The sequence below is a fragment of the Astatotilapia calliptera genome, chromosome 14 (genome assembly GCF_964374335.1).
Source record: "Astatotilapia calliptera chromosome 14, fAstCal68.1, whole genome shotgun sequence".
Taxonomy (NCBI): domain Eukaryota; kingdom Metazoa; phylum Chordata; class Actinopteri; order Cichliformes; family Cichlidae; genus Astatotilapia; species Astatotilapia calliptera.
This window is the reverse complement of record NC_137435.1, coordinates 4,571,308-4,584,697: the sequence shown is the minus strand read 5'-3', so window position 1 is coordinate 4,584,697 and position 13,390 is coordinate 4,571,308. Positions and strand designations below refer to the sequence as shown.

At 43.2% G+C, this 13,390-nt stretch overlaps 1 protein-coding gene across 4 annotated transcripts; it reads right to left on the bottom strand.

Annotated features, from left to right (window-relative positions):
• Window positions 1-459: 459 nt before the first annotated feature.
• LOC113036766 (rhomboid-related protein 4-like) lies at window positions 460-10,824 on the bottom strand. 4 transcript variants are annotated; one of them, XM_026193234.2, is made up of 8 exons: window positions 10,405-10,824; window positions 8,377-8,544; window positions 6,524-6,836; window positions 4,217-4,349; window positions 3,985-4,073; window positions 3,706-3,762; window positions 1,267-1,410; window positions 460-1,138 (listed from the first exon to the last, which is right to left on the bottom strand). In XM_026193234.2, exons 2-8 carry the CDS (start codon window positions 8,518-8,520, stop codon window positions 1,092-1,094), a joined length of 927 nt encoding a protein of 308 aa, XP_026049019.2. In that variant the 5' UTR covers window positions 8,521-8,544; window positions 10,405-10,824; the 3' UTR covers window positions 460-1,091. The 4 variants fall into 4 exon arrangements, with proteins under 4 accessions (XP_026049019.2, XP_026049021.2, XP_080144811.1 ...); XM_026193236.2 differs by having other exon boundaries at window positions 8,377-8,528; window positions 10,405-10,545; XM_080288685.1 differs by lacking the exon at window positions 10,405-10,824 and adding an exon at window positions 9,912-10,028.
• Window positions 10,825-13,390: the final 2,566 nt, after the last annotated feature.

The window sequence follows — 13,390 nt, the reverse complement described above, 5'->3', positions numbered from 1 at the left end:
CCGGCTTGTAAAATTTAACCTTCAGAGTTTCAAGCAAATCAGACTGTTCCAGACCATCAATGCAGAGAGGATGTGTCTACAGTTCAAGACTTTTATCATATATTGAGTATTGTTTCACTATGTGGTTATAAATAGTTGAAATTACAAAAAAAACTTAAACTTTTTGATAAAAACTCATTGCTATTTTATCCCTGAAAAATTCTGGAAAAACATGTTTCTGAGTTTTCATAATTTAAAAAAAAAAAAAAGTATGCCTGTTTTATTTATAAGGATCTACATAGACTTGCTCCACATCCTTTAAAGGAATTTATTAATCAAAAGTCAGATTGTGAAGTTGCACAAGGGCCACCGCTAGAGGGGAGTGTGGGGCAGTCTGTAGGTGCACAACATTTAGTCAATACAGGAGCTAAATGTTGGAATGGCTTACCGAAGGCAACAAAGGAGCGTTCCACATACACAGAATTTGAGGCACATATTAAAGTGATGGTGAACCAGGTCTGTGCTCACTGGGTTCAGATGTGCAGGTCTACATGAATGACGCTGAGTAGCCTAAACATGGTGGAGAGGATCCAGGTCTAAGCTGCAGCAGCTGGCAGAGTAATGAAAAACCACCAATGGCAAAACCCACAGTGAAATTCAAAAAGGGAAAAGCCAGTGGCACACAAGGAGCAAAAACACTAAATATACACAGAAGAGACTGAATAACGAGACACAAGTGGAAACAATTAACCACAGATAAAACCGATATGCTGGCAGAAAACCAGACAGCAGGAAAATAAAGACAGGAAGTAAAAGCAAAGGTGACATGCAATAGAAAACAAAGTCACCAAGTAATACAAGAAGTCCAAACTAGGAGGGAGTCTTTGTTCGAAGACCGCTGCAGGCCGCACCTTCATGAGACATCAGACTGGATTCAATCCTCTTATGTGACCCGCAGCAACAAGGGAGAGTGATGGGAGGCATCTTCCCAGTTAAACCAGTGAAAATGAGAAAAAAAACAAAAATGGAAAATAAAAATCCGTCATTACAATCTTCTTCTCTGGTTGGTAACTTCCTGCTCAAACCTCCTCAGCCGCCTCCTCCTGAGATCCTCAAGAGTCTCCTGGGTGATGTTCGGTTTCTCTTCGCCTGGTTTGTCCTGAAAAATTAAGTTGTAGCTAAATGTTTAATTTTTAAATATAATTTGGCTCAAATGTATCTAATTTATTTTATAAAATTAAGTATTAATTTTAGCAGTGAAAGAAGACTGTCACTTCTGCCTCTTGCCTCGATGTTTCAGACTGTTTCTGATGGCCAGCTCTATCTGCTCCTCCTCCGTCAGTCCTGAGATGTAGCTCTCAGAATAATCAGACGTGTGATCCTCCGCAGGTCGAGGCTCTTCAAAGTATTCTCGTCTGGTCCCGCTGTAGCCTGCGGGCACACATGTGCACTAAAATATTAAAGTCTCTAACTTGAGTTTAATTTTTAAATCTTGCAACGTTGGGTAAAAATGAAAAGGTTACAACACAGAAAATTAATAAAAATAAAAGTACTGAGTGTCTATAAACTCTATCCACTCAAATCATCTCAAACTGGTCTCCTGAACATAACTGCGAGTTTTACTCGAATGGCCTCCACAGTCACCAGATCTACAACATGAGAGTCACATCACTGATGTTTATTCAATTAAATTCAATTTTATTTATATAGCGCCAAATCACAACATAAGTCGCCTCAAGGCGCTTCATAGATACAGAGAAAAACCCAACAATCATATGACCCCCTATGAGCAAGCACTTTGGCAACAGTGGGAAGGAAAAACTCCCTTTTAACAGGAAGAAACCTCCGGCATAACCAGGCTCAGGGAGGGGCGGAGCCATCTGCTGTGACTGGTTGGGGTGAGAGAAGGAAGACAGGATAAAGACATGCTGTGGAAGAGAGACAGAGGTTAATAACAGATATGATTCAATGCAGAGAGGTCTGTTAATACATAGTGAGTGAGAAAGGTGACTGGAAAGGAAAAACTCAATGCATCATGGGAATCCCCCGGCAGCCTACGTCTATTGCAGCATAACTAAGGGAGGATTCAGGGTCACCTGGTCCAGCCCTAACTATATCCATATAACTATATTTCTCCAGGCTGGAGAAACTGATCAGGAGGGCTAGCTCTGTGGTCGGCATGAAGCTGGACACTCTGGTGACAGTGGCAGAGAAAAGGACATTAAAGAAACTGATGGACATTATGAACAATGCTGGGCATCCTCTGCACACGGCCATAAACAATCAGAAGAGTCTGTTCAGTGACAGGTTGCTTCTCCCAAAGACAAGAACTAACAGACTTAAAAACTCCTTTGTCCCACACGCCATCAGACTGTTTAACTCCTCTCTGGAGGGGAGAGGGAGGGGAAACAGGAGGACAAAGGAGGGGGGAACAACTAAGCTGTAGTGCCTCTTCACCTCACTGTGCAATACCTTTTGTGCAATACTTTTGTAAATAGTCAACAGTGCAATAGACTCAATACTTGAAATGTGCAATTCACTTGTATTTTTATTTTTTATTCCTATTTATTCTATTTATCCCCTTTGTATATTTTATTTATATTGTCTCTGTATTTATATATGTGTGTGTGTGTGTGTGTGTGTGTGTGTGTGTGTGTGTGTGTGTGTGTGTGTGTGTGTGTGTGTGTGTGTGTGTGTGTATATATATATATATAATATTCTGTAACTCTGTAACTTCTGTCGGTGCTGTGCTTTTTTGGAAATCGAATTTCCCAGAGGAACCCACCCGAGGGATTAATAAAGTTCTATCTTATCTTATCTTATCTTATCTTATCTTATATGCTTTAGCAAAAAGGAAAGTTTTAAGCCTAATCTTAAAAGTAGAGATAGTGTCTGTCTCCTGAATCCAAACTGGAAGCTGGTTCCACAGAAGAGGGGCCTGAAAACTGAAGGCTCTGCCTCCCATTCTACTTTTAAATACTCTAGGAACAACAAGTAGGCCTGCAGAGCGAGAGCGAAGTGCTCTAATAGGGTGATATGGTACTACAAGGTCATTAAGATAAGATGGGGCCTGATTATTTAAGACCTTGTATGTGAGGAGCAGGATTTTGAATTCAATTCTGGATTTAACAGGAAGCCAATGAAGGGAAGCCAAAACAGGAGAAATCAATCAATAAATAAGTCAATAAATATGTGACCTTAATTCTTCAGACTGCTGTGAAGGCAAAAAGGGTCCAAGACTGCAAGGTGCACATTCACTAATCTTAGGTTTGGCAGCGTTTTTAGGTAGATAAAGGTGAATGGCTTGATCAAGAATTGAGCTGCGGTTTGTGGAAGGCCTTCATGGGCACATGCGGTGGCTCCAGGGCCCGGCAGATCCTTGTGTACTAATGAGAAGTGAAGAAGTGAAAGAACTGAAAAAGGGGGAGGTTGGGTACGAAAACAAGAGCGAACAGCTTGTCATATATATTTAAGACCTGGAAGGGGTGTGTTTGGAGGCATGGTCCCACTCCTGAAATTCAGATAATTTATCTCCAATAATAAAGTGTTGAAGATAAATTGAGGCAACCTCATCATGGATCCTAAAGTGGTTCGTCTTTCAGAAAGTGGGCACCCAGGTTTTAAAAGCTGTACCAGAAAACGGAACAAACAGTCTTTCTCACTGGATTATTTCATATTCTATAAAACAGTGGATCCTTTATGTTTTCTATAACATTGCTGTTGTACCTGAAAAGCTGTAGTATGAACGCTGGCGTGAAGTAACTCCATCTGAAGATATCATATCTGATTGGAGAGAGAGAAAAGAGCATTTTCAGGTTCATATATAAGTATTAAAGATTTCTTTCACACAGGCTCACACAGTTAACAAATACAACATGCTGTAACTGCTAATGTGATGTTTGCTGATCATGACTGTGTAAAAAACACAATTTTATCATTTTGTTTTATTTGTTTGCAGAATGAAGAATTCATTCGCTACACAAACTGAAAAAGCAGCATTCAGACCTGCACATGCCTCCATGATGGTCTTCAGTGGACCCACAGTGTAGAGCTGACCCACCAGGACACCTGCCAGGTGGCCAACCAGAGAGGTCCTGAAAGAGAGCAGCAGGGAAAAAGACCATGATGATAAAATATCTGCTCAGTTTTAGATAAAAAAAGATGCTGCCTTCAAATCTACGCTTCAAAATCGATTTTGTTTTCTCAGTGATCATCTTGGACTGGAGCAGTCTCTCACCCAGGAGCGATTAGATAGATGAGCACCAGCTCCACCCAGCTAGCAAACTGATAGGACACCCGAATATTCATAACGTACGTCACACCACCGGGGTTGAAGTGGTTATTGACGATCTTCAGAGCAAACAAGACCCCTGCAAACAGATGTGGTTGTAAAATTAAGGAAGGAAAATGTTATAAATATCTCGTTATGATTAGTTGATTAATCATTTAGGTGAAAATATATATATTTAGTCCAAGAATGAAAATAATTCAGTTTCTCTGAGAGGAAGAAAAACAGCAAATCTTCTCATTTTAAAAGATGAAAGTTTCACCTTCTGGCAACGTATTATAGTTATTATGTTTAAATTAGTGTATTTAGCTTAATATAGACTATTTTTTACTTACTTATTTTATATATTTGTTTGATTTTATAACTTGGATTTATTGTGGCTGCAGGATTTTAAACATTCAACTACAAAATATTAATGGTGTTAATTAAGTAATTAATTAAGGTGTCGTCTACATATCTGTACCAGTGGCTGGGTACTCTTCCTTTGAAAGAGCCAAGAGCCTTCCTTTCCACTTCCTCCATGTAAAGGTTGGCTACAATGGGGGAGCCCATGGCACAGCCATGTTTTTGTCTGTAGAAGCCTTCGTTGTATTTGAAGTATGTTGTAGTAAGGCAGAGGTCTAACAGACTACAATGACCTGGATGACTGAGAACGTTCACAGACATGTTTAGTTCTGGTTCTTTACGTCTTGATGCATTCTCAATCATCCAGGAAAGAAAATCTCCAAAAGTTGATTGTGTTCATCTGGACGTAGCGTTTTGTGGGAGAAACGTTTCGTCACTCATCCAGGTGACGTCTTCAGACTCAGCTGACTGCAGGTTTCAATCTTATAAACAGCACATTTGCATAATGACTGAAACCAGCCCACTGAAGGAACAATGAGCAGGGAGGTCAGTTCCTTAATCTTAATTATGCAAATTCTCATGGTCATTGATCAACAACCACTGATCAATAACCATGAGTACCATTCACAGAGAGTTGGGGAATGGCTGCAATCACAGCATTGTAAGATGGTGACAGATGCACCCTTAGGCCCCCTCCTCGATTCAGAGATGGTCTTTCCCTTTTCACGTAAATGTCCTCCTTGACTCCGCCCTCAAACCAGCGTTCCTCCCTGTCCAGGATGTTACATCCTCATCATTGAAAGAGTGTCCACTGGCCTGTAGGTGTGAATAGACTGCAGAGTCCTGACGAGGTGGCTCTTCTGTGTTGTGCCATCCGCTTCACCAGAGGTTGTTTGGTTTCCCCGATGTATAAATCCTGGCAATCCTCCTGCACTTAACAGCGTACACTGTGTTACTCTGTTCGTGTCGGGGGAGCCGATCCTTGGGGTGGACCAGTTTTGGCGCATGTTTTGGGGTTTAAAAGCCACAGAGACCCGGTGTTTAGAAAAAATGTGTCTCAACTGCTCCGATACTCCCGACACGGTTTAGAATTCTTATTGAGTGGATTGTAGTATATTATTATTTCTGTACTATAAGTTTCTTATAGTTTTTAAAAAAAAAAAATTTCTTTTGGCTTTGGCCTTTTTTCTCCTTTGTATATTTTATTGTTTTTAGATTTACGTTTTGTTTTTGTTTCTAGTTTTTTTTCTAGTTGATTCATTTTGTTCTTAAGTATTTTAGCTGTCTTTTATTCATCTGTGTTTTTGTATCTTTAACTTGTATGAGGTCATTAGGATCCTTGGTCTTAGTTGGTTTCTGTTAGTGTTTGAGTTTATTCACGTTTCACCAGTATCCACTTAAATGTTATTGTGGACAAGGTCACTAAACTAAACCCAGTCATATTCCAAGAGCACTGATCTAGAGGGGAGCTGCCCCAACAGGTGTGGTTGGTGGCCTGAAAGTGGGCCTGCAAGGTTACCCGGGTCTGCAGGGCAGGGTGGACATCTGGAGGACAGGGGCAGTCAGAATTTAGTGCCCTCACCCATCTGCATCCAAGCTCTGCACTGCCTACCGGGTACAACCCATAGGATCAGTGACTGGTCTATTTGAACAGAGAGCCAATCCAGACTTCCTGTATTGGGATGCTGGTTCCACAGATCAACACATTCAACTACCAAAATTTTACATTATACTTCAAAAGTTAATATTTAATCACGTCTAAAAAAATTTATGCTGATAATTTTGGTGCTGATGGATCACTCCTTCACTTTTTTATTTAACAGTTACTTAAAGTACTTTTTTATCTTATCTTGTTATACATACATCTAGATTTTCTTCCTTTGAATCACTACTACTGCTGGGAGTTTGTACCTGAGAAGCCGACAGCACACTCTCTGCTGAAAGCCTGCACATATTCCAATAATGGATCAGAAGAATCCGTGCCCTCCATGAGCTTAATCATCAGCGCCTGCAGCAGCAGGTACACCAATCCAGTGAGCAGAAAGAAGACTGACAGCAGGTACAGGAACCAAGGTCCACCCAGACGTCGCTCCAGCCTGATGCCTTTCCACAGGAAGGACGCCATGTTGAAGTAAAGGTGCCAATCATCGATGTGATGCAGGGGGGACAGGAAGAGGCGTCGCCACTCTTTATTTCGGTACACCTGATCAAGGCTCATGCAAGCCTGGACACAAAGTAAAAACAGTCGTATGCTTTTGATTCTTTTTAATACATCAATAATGTGAATCCAAAATCATTGACAGGCGACTTTGAAGCCAGGATGCTTCAGCTGATGGTTCAGTATGAAGAATGCTCCTGCACACCTTTTATTATATTCGTCAGCAGAAAAACCATGAACAAAAACCAGTTTGTCAGTTCTGTTTGCAGCCATGCAGGTGTTGGCTGTCACAGAAGCACCGCCATGTGGGCTGTTTGTTTTTTTAAAATCCAGTTTCCTCTTTCTGTTGCTAAATTATTCAACAAAATTCTCGCCTGTCTCTCTGTTTAAAGGCTCACCTCAGGGTTTTTCCATTTTTTGTTCAGACTCGTTGTTTCATCATTAAAGACATGATTCTCTTCAACCGGGAAGATAATCTTCAATTTTTATGACTTAATTATGTATTTTTGCCTGTCATCCGAATGCCTGCCATTTTCTGGTTCTCCTGTTTATTACTAATAAAAACAACTTCTGATTCTGAAGAAAGTCAGTCTAAGATGCAATCGCTGCACTCAACGTTTTGTTCATGAACTAATTATAAAACGACAGGTTAATTTCTGTCCCAACAGGTACACTTTAAGTAGCAGAGAGGTGCTGCTATCAAATGTCATTGGTTAACTGATCATCAGCAAGTGAGAGTTGGACTTGTGTTTTAGCCACAGGACCCAGGCACCTTACAGTCATTGACTAGAGACCATGAACTTTTCTGTACACTAAAGTATTCTAGGGTCATATGTGAGACCATCTGTCAGACGTCTAAAGCTTTGGGTCATGCAACGGGACAATGATCCCAACACAACAAAGCAACAAAAGAAAAGAATCAAGGTGCTGCAATAAACCAGTCAAAGTCTAGACCTCATCCTAAATAAAAGGCTGTGGCTGAGACCTTTAGAGAGATGTGTGTAAATAAACACCTCAAATTCTCAGTAAGTCTATGCCAGGGTGCTGGAAAGGAGAGTTTGTCCGCCAGTCAAACCTCAGATACAGGAGGAACAATGCGGTTTTCGTCCTGGTCGTGGAACACTGGACCAGCTCTTTATGCTCTCAAGGATACTTGAGGGTGCATGGGAGTTTGCCCAACCAGTCTACATGTGTTTTGTGGACTTGGAGAAGGCATTCAACCGTGTCCCTCAGGGTGTCCTGTGGGAGGTGATACGGGAGTATGGGGTGTCTGGCCCATTGCTACGGCCATTCGATGATGTCTGAGGGCGTCTGCCACCCACTGGCAGGGGAAGTGATGGTGGTGGTGCGGGGGGTGGGGGGGGGGGGGGGGTGGGGGGGGGGGGTGTAGCCCTCCATACATTGGAGGGCCTGAGATGTCCCTAGAGAGGTGGCGTCTGATACCTGACCTGACATATAGACACAAACAATCAGGCACACACAGATACGACCCCCCCACCCCTCCAATGCACACATATGCAAATACTCAGCACTCACCCAACGTGGAGACAGACATAAATAGACATAAATCTATATAATATAATATAATGTTACAGTGGGGAGTTACCTTCAGTGGTGGAGCAGGAGGAAACACGTACAGGTACACATTGAATCCCAGGACAGCCAGGGTGATGGCTGGGATGTTTCCCGGACCCTCCTGGAACAGCTGGACAAGCAGGAGCAGGAGGCCTGCCTGGAAACCCCTCTGCATGCTGAAAGCTGAGGTTTAAAGGAACTGTTGACATGACAGATAAAGACAGACAACAATTCACAGTTCAGGCCAATTTAGACTCACCAATTAACCAGACCTATGCATGCATGTCTTTGGACTGTGGGAGGAAGCCCAAGTACCCAGAGAGAACCCACACAGGCCAGAGATTACACAGACAGCACCGGCAGGCCGGTGGATTCAACCTTACTGTGTGGCACTAACCACTGCGTGGTTAGTAACAAAACTATACAGCAGAAAAATAAAGTTTCACGGGATTGTTTTACTTTGTCGACAGCGCTACTCTGTCGGAAGATGTGACTATCAAACAAACATGGACAATGAAAAGTAAAATTGATTGTATTACCACCGACTATATAATTTACACTTATAAACACAAACAAACAAAAACCATCCAGCCAAAAGAGAATATTACAGTTTTTGTTTCAAACCTTTTATTAAAAACTAGTATGTGTCAAAACTTCTTTCTCACAGCAGCAATACTGAAGGAACCATTTCATGTAATCACATCACAGTCTGAATGATGAAAAAACACAATTTATCCCATTACAGATGCTCCTAACAGATGTCCACTCTTTTGCTGTTATTGTCACTGAGACATTTTTAGATCGACAATTTTTAAAAAAATTAAAAACATGCTAGTAACATCTTTTGGCGTTTGACAAAATTAATTGCAATTAAACATTAAACAATGAGTGAGCATAGTCATGATTTGGGGGAAAAGCACGCGCCCACGCACGTGCAGAGTGGGGTTGGTTCAGTTGGGGGATGATACACGCCATAACATTAGTATTTAAGTCTTTAGCTAACTTCTAAAAGAGCTCAGTGCTGCAGGCAGAGCTCTCCACTGGTCATGCGCCGCACAGCCTCAAAGATCTCCCTGCACCCTTAGGTGGATGTGCAAGAACAAACAGAGTGAGACTGTCAAACCTAAGTGAGCAAATGGACATGTTTAGAGTTTGATAATCAGATATAACATTATAATAACTGTGTGCTGAAAGACGCTCAAATACACATTCTCTTGAGCATTTATCTGCACTCCTTTAGCTCCCTAAATGTTGAAATGTTAATGTTTCTTTTTCACAGATGAGTCACTTTATTTCATTATTTCATGAACTAAATGACAAAGACGGGGTCTATCTAATAATATCTAAAAAACAAACAAACCAACAAACAAACAGCAAAATGTTTAGCATCTAGGCTTGTATAGACCTGTGCATCACGAGATTAGCGTGCCCACACAGTTACAGCCAAACCTTCACTTTTTCACATAATGTAAACATGAATCTGCAGTCTTTAGACTCAGCAGTGTCTGCTCCTCGTCCTCATTATTTCTCTTTTAATAAGAATCAGCAGGATCTGAACAAACTTACAGGTCAACTCAGTGCCGTCTGGCGATGTGTTTGTTTATGCATGCTTTGGGTCGGGCGCACACTTCTTCTGTGGGTCTGTCTGCGCGCTCCCGCCGGGGGACGAAAATCGAAAGTGATACCTCAGAGGAGAACGACCCCGCGCAATAAATTAATAAACAAATAGCAGCACAAACAGTTTGATTGCCAGTGGGCAATAAATCCATCAGCGGGCAACACGTCACCCTCGGTATGTTTGCACAGCGAGATTTCATTGGCTGAGGACGGAGCTGGGCTTTAGAGACGATCTGAAACGCATCCGTGTAAATCCTGCGCCGTGGATGCTTATATCCTATTCCATCCTTCCATAATTACATTTCTATTAAAATATATGAGTTTGTAAAGAACAGCTAACAAACACAAAGCTCTGCAGCATGTGATAACTAACCGCTCTGAGCCCAGGGCGAAGTGTGTTAATCATACCCGGGTTACGTTTCTGTGATGTGGATTCACTTACCCTAACACCGCTGATCAGGATAACCGACCACACTAGGCTGGTTGTTAACTTGCTAAGTTAACCCAGGTTTCTCCTGCGCGTTCACGGGAAAGGGTGGCACTGTGGCACATCATCAATCTAAAAGTGGGCGTTTCACTTTACTTCACCCTGCTGTTTATTTCTAAGGTGACGGCAGCTCGGAAGCTTTAAACTATGCTACATAGTTTAAATGCTACTACAACAATGCTAGTGCTAGCGGCGCTAACGGCTGCAGATAGGAAGATACTGCCAGCACCGGAAACGTGCTCGTCATCTCCGAGAATGAAGTAAGGAGAGCCTTCAAGAGAGTGAACACCAGGAAAGCAGCAGGACCAGACGGCATCCCAGGTCGTATCCTCAGAGACTGCGCATACCAGCTAGCTCCTGTGTTCACTGAGATATTCAACATCTCTTTATCTCAGTCGGTGATCCCCACATGCTTCAAAGAGTCCATCATTGTTCCTGTCCCGAAGAAACCCCACCCTGCTTCTCTCAATGACTATCGCCCTGTAGCCCTCACCTCAGTAGTGATGAAGTGCTTTGAACGCCTGGTCAGAGACTTCATCATTTCTTCACTACCAGACACACTGGACCCACTACAGTTCGCTTACCGTCCAAATCGTTCCACAGACGATGCCATCTCTCATCTCCTCCACACATCACTCACTCACTTGGACACTAGAAGGGGGAATTATGTTAAAATGCTCTTCATAGACTACAGCCCTGCATTTAACACCATAATTCCCTCCAGGATTTTCAACAAATCCCTCGCACAGGCGACTGTCCCACTCTGCCTGAAGTCCTCCACCATAGTCCCCTTGCCTAAGAAGCCCCACATCACCGGCCTGAATGACTACAGACCGGTGGCACTCACCCCAGTGGTAATGAAATGCTTTGAGAAGCTGGTCCGCAGACACATCACAGCAGCCCTGCCCCGCAGCCTGGATCCACACCAGTTTGCCTACAGAGCAAACCGATCCACGGAAGACGCTGTAGCCACAGCACTCCATGCTGCATTAACTCACCTGGAAGAGCATGGTAGCTATGTGCGGATGCTCTTCGTGGATTACTGCTCAGCTTTTAACACCATCCTTCCACACAAACTGGTGGCCAAGCTACAAGACCTGGGGCTTCCATACAGCACCTGCATGTGGATCAACAGCTTCCTCTCGGGCCGTAGACAGAGAGTCAGAGTTGGCCATCACACATCCTCAGCCCTGAGTCTCAGCACTGGCTCACCCCAGGGCTGTGTGCTCAGTCCACTGCTCTACTCTCTCTACACACACGACTGCACTCCTCGCCACCACAGCAACATCTTTGTGAAATTTGCAGATGACACCACAGTGGTGGGGCTCATTTCCAAGGGAGACGAGTCTACGTACAGAGACGAGGTGGAGCAGCTGACGTCATGGTGTAAGGCCAATAACCTCCTCCTCAACACTTCAAAAACCAAAGAACTCATAATAGACTTCAGAAGGAAAAAGGCAGAGATCCAACCACTATTCATAAATGGGGACTGTGTAGAAAGGGTGGCAAGCTTCCGCTTCCTGGGAGTCAATATAGAGGAGAACCTTTCCTGGAGTGTGAACACCTCCGAGCTGCTGAAAAAGGCCCAACAGAGACTGTACTTCCTGAGAATTCTCAGGAGGAATAACATCACACAGAGACTGCTGGTGTCCTTCTACAGAGCCACCATTGAGAGTGTTCTAACTTACTGCATATGCATCTGGTACACTAGCTGCACAGGGGCTCAGAGGAAAGCACTCCAAGGGATCATTAACACCGCCCAAAAGATCACTGGCTGCCCTCTCCCCACACTGGAAGTTCTACACAACGCCCACTGTTTTAAAAAGGCCCAAAACATCATAAAAGACACCTCACATCCTGGCCACTCCCTGTTCGAACTGTTGCCCTCAGGCAGACGGTACAGGGCAATCAGAGCAAGGACTAAGAGACTCAAACACAGCTGTTATCCAACTGCAATAACACATCTGAATACTACAAAAAAATGTCTATCACGCCACTCTTGTGTTAATCTATGCACGGTCTGAAGCATGTGTGTGGGAATGTATGTGAATGTTTTACTGTTATATCTTATTAGTATTTTAAGTATTCTATCTAATTTATTTATTGAATTTTATTGTTTTATTTATATTTTGATATTGCTAGGGATGATGCAATGATCGGGGACCATTCTTAATTTCGTTGTTCTCATGACAATGACAATAAAGTTTCTGATTCTGATTCTGATTCCACACTCACCACCAAGCTGGAGCATCTGGGACTCAGCTCATCTATGTGTCAGTGGATCTCCAACTTCCTAACTGGCAGACCACAGGCAGTAAGGATGGGCGGACATGTCTCAGCTTCCACCACTCTCAGCACTGGAGCCCCCCAGGGGTGTGTTCTGAGCCCCCTGCTGTACTCTTTGTACACATATGACTGTGTGGCCCCTACCAGCTCCACCACCATCGTCAAGTTTGCTGACGACACCGTTGTAGTGGGCCTGATCTCTGATAACAACGAGACGGCCTACCTGAAGGAGATTAGGAATCTGGAGAACTGGTGCCAGAGAACAACCTCCTTCTAAACGTCAGTAAGACAAAGGAGACAAAGGAGCTGATAGTGGACTTCAGCACCAAGCAGGAGAGGAACTACCAGACCCCCGTCATCAACGAGTGCCCAGTGGAGAGAGTGGACTGTTCTCTCTGCTGAGGTCAGGAAAGCGATTCCGCTCCCTGAAGACCAACACAGAGAGACTGAGGAGGACCTTCTTCCCGCAGGCGATACGGTCTCTCAATCACACCACCACACAGTACTGACCCACACATACAGTTCTTACACACACACTGGACATTCTGGACTTTGTTTTCACTTCATCACTTAAATCACTTTAAGCATATTTGCACAAGACATAATGTGGATTGCACAACACTGGTCACTATATTCTTCATTTCCAGTTAATACT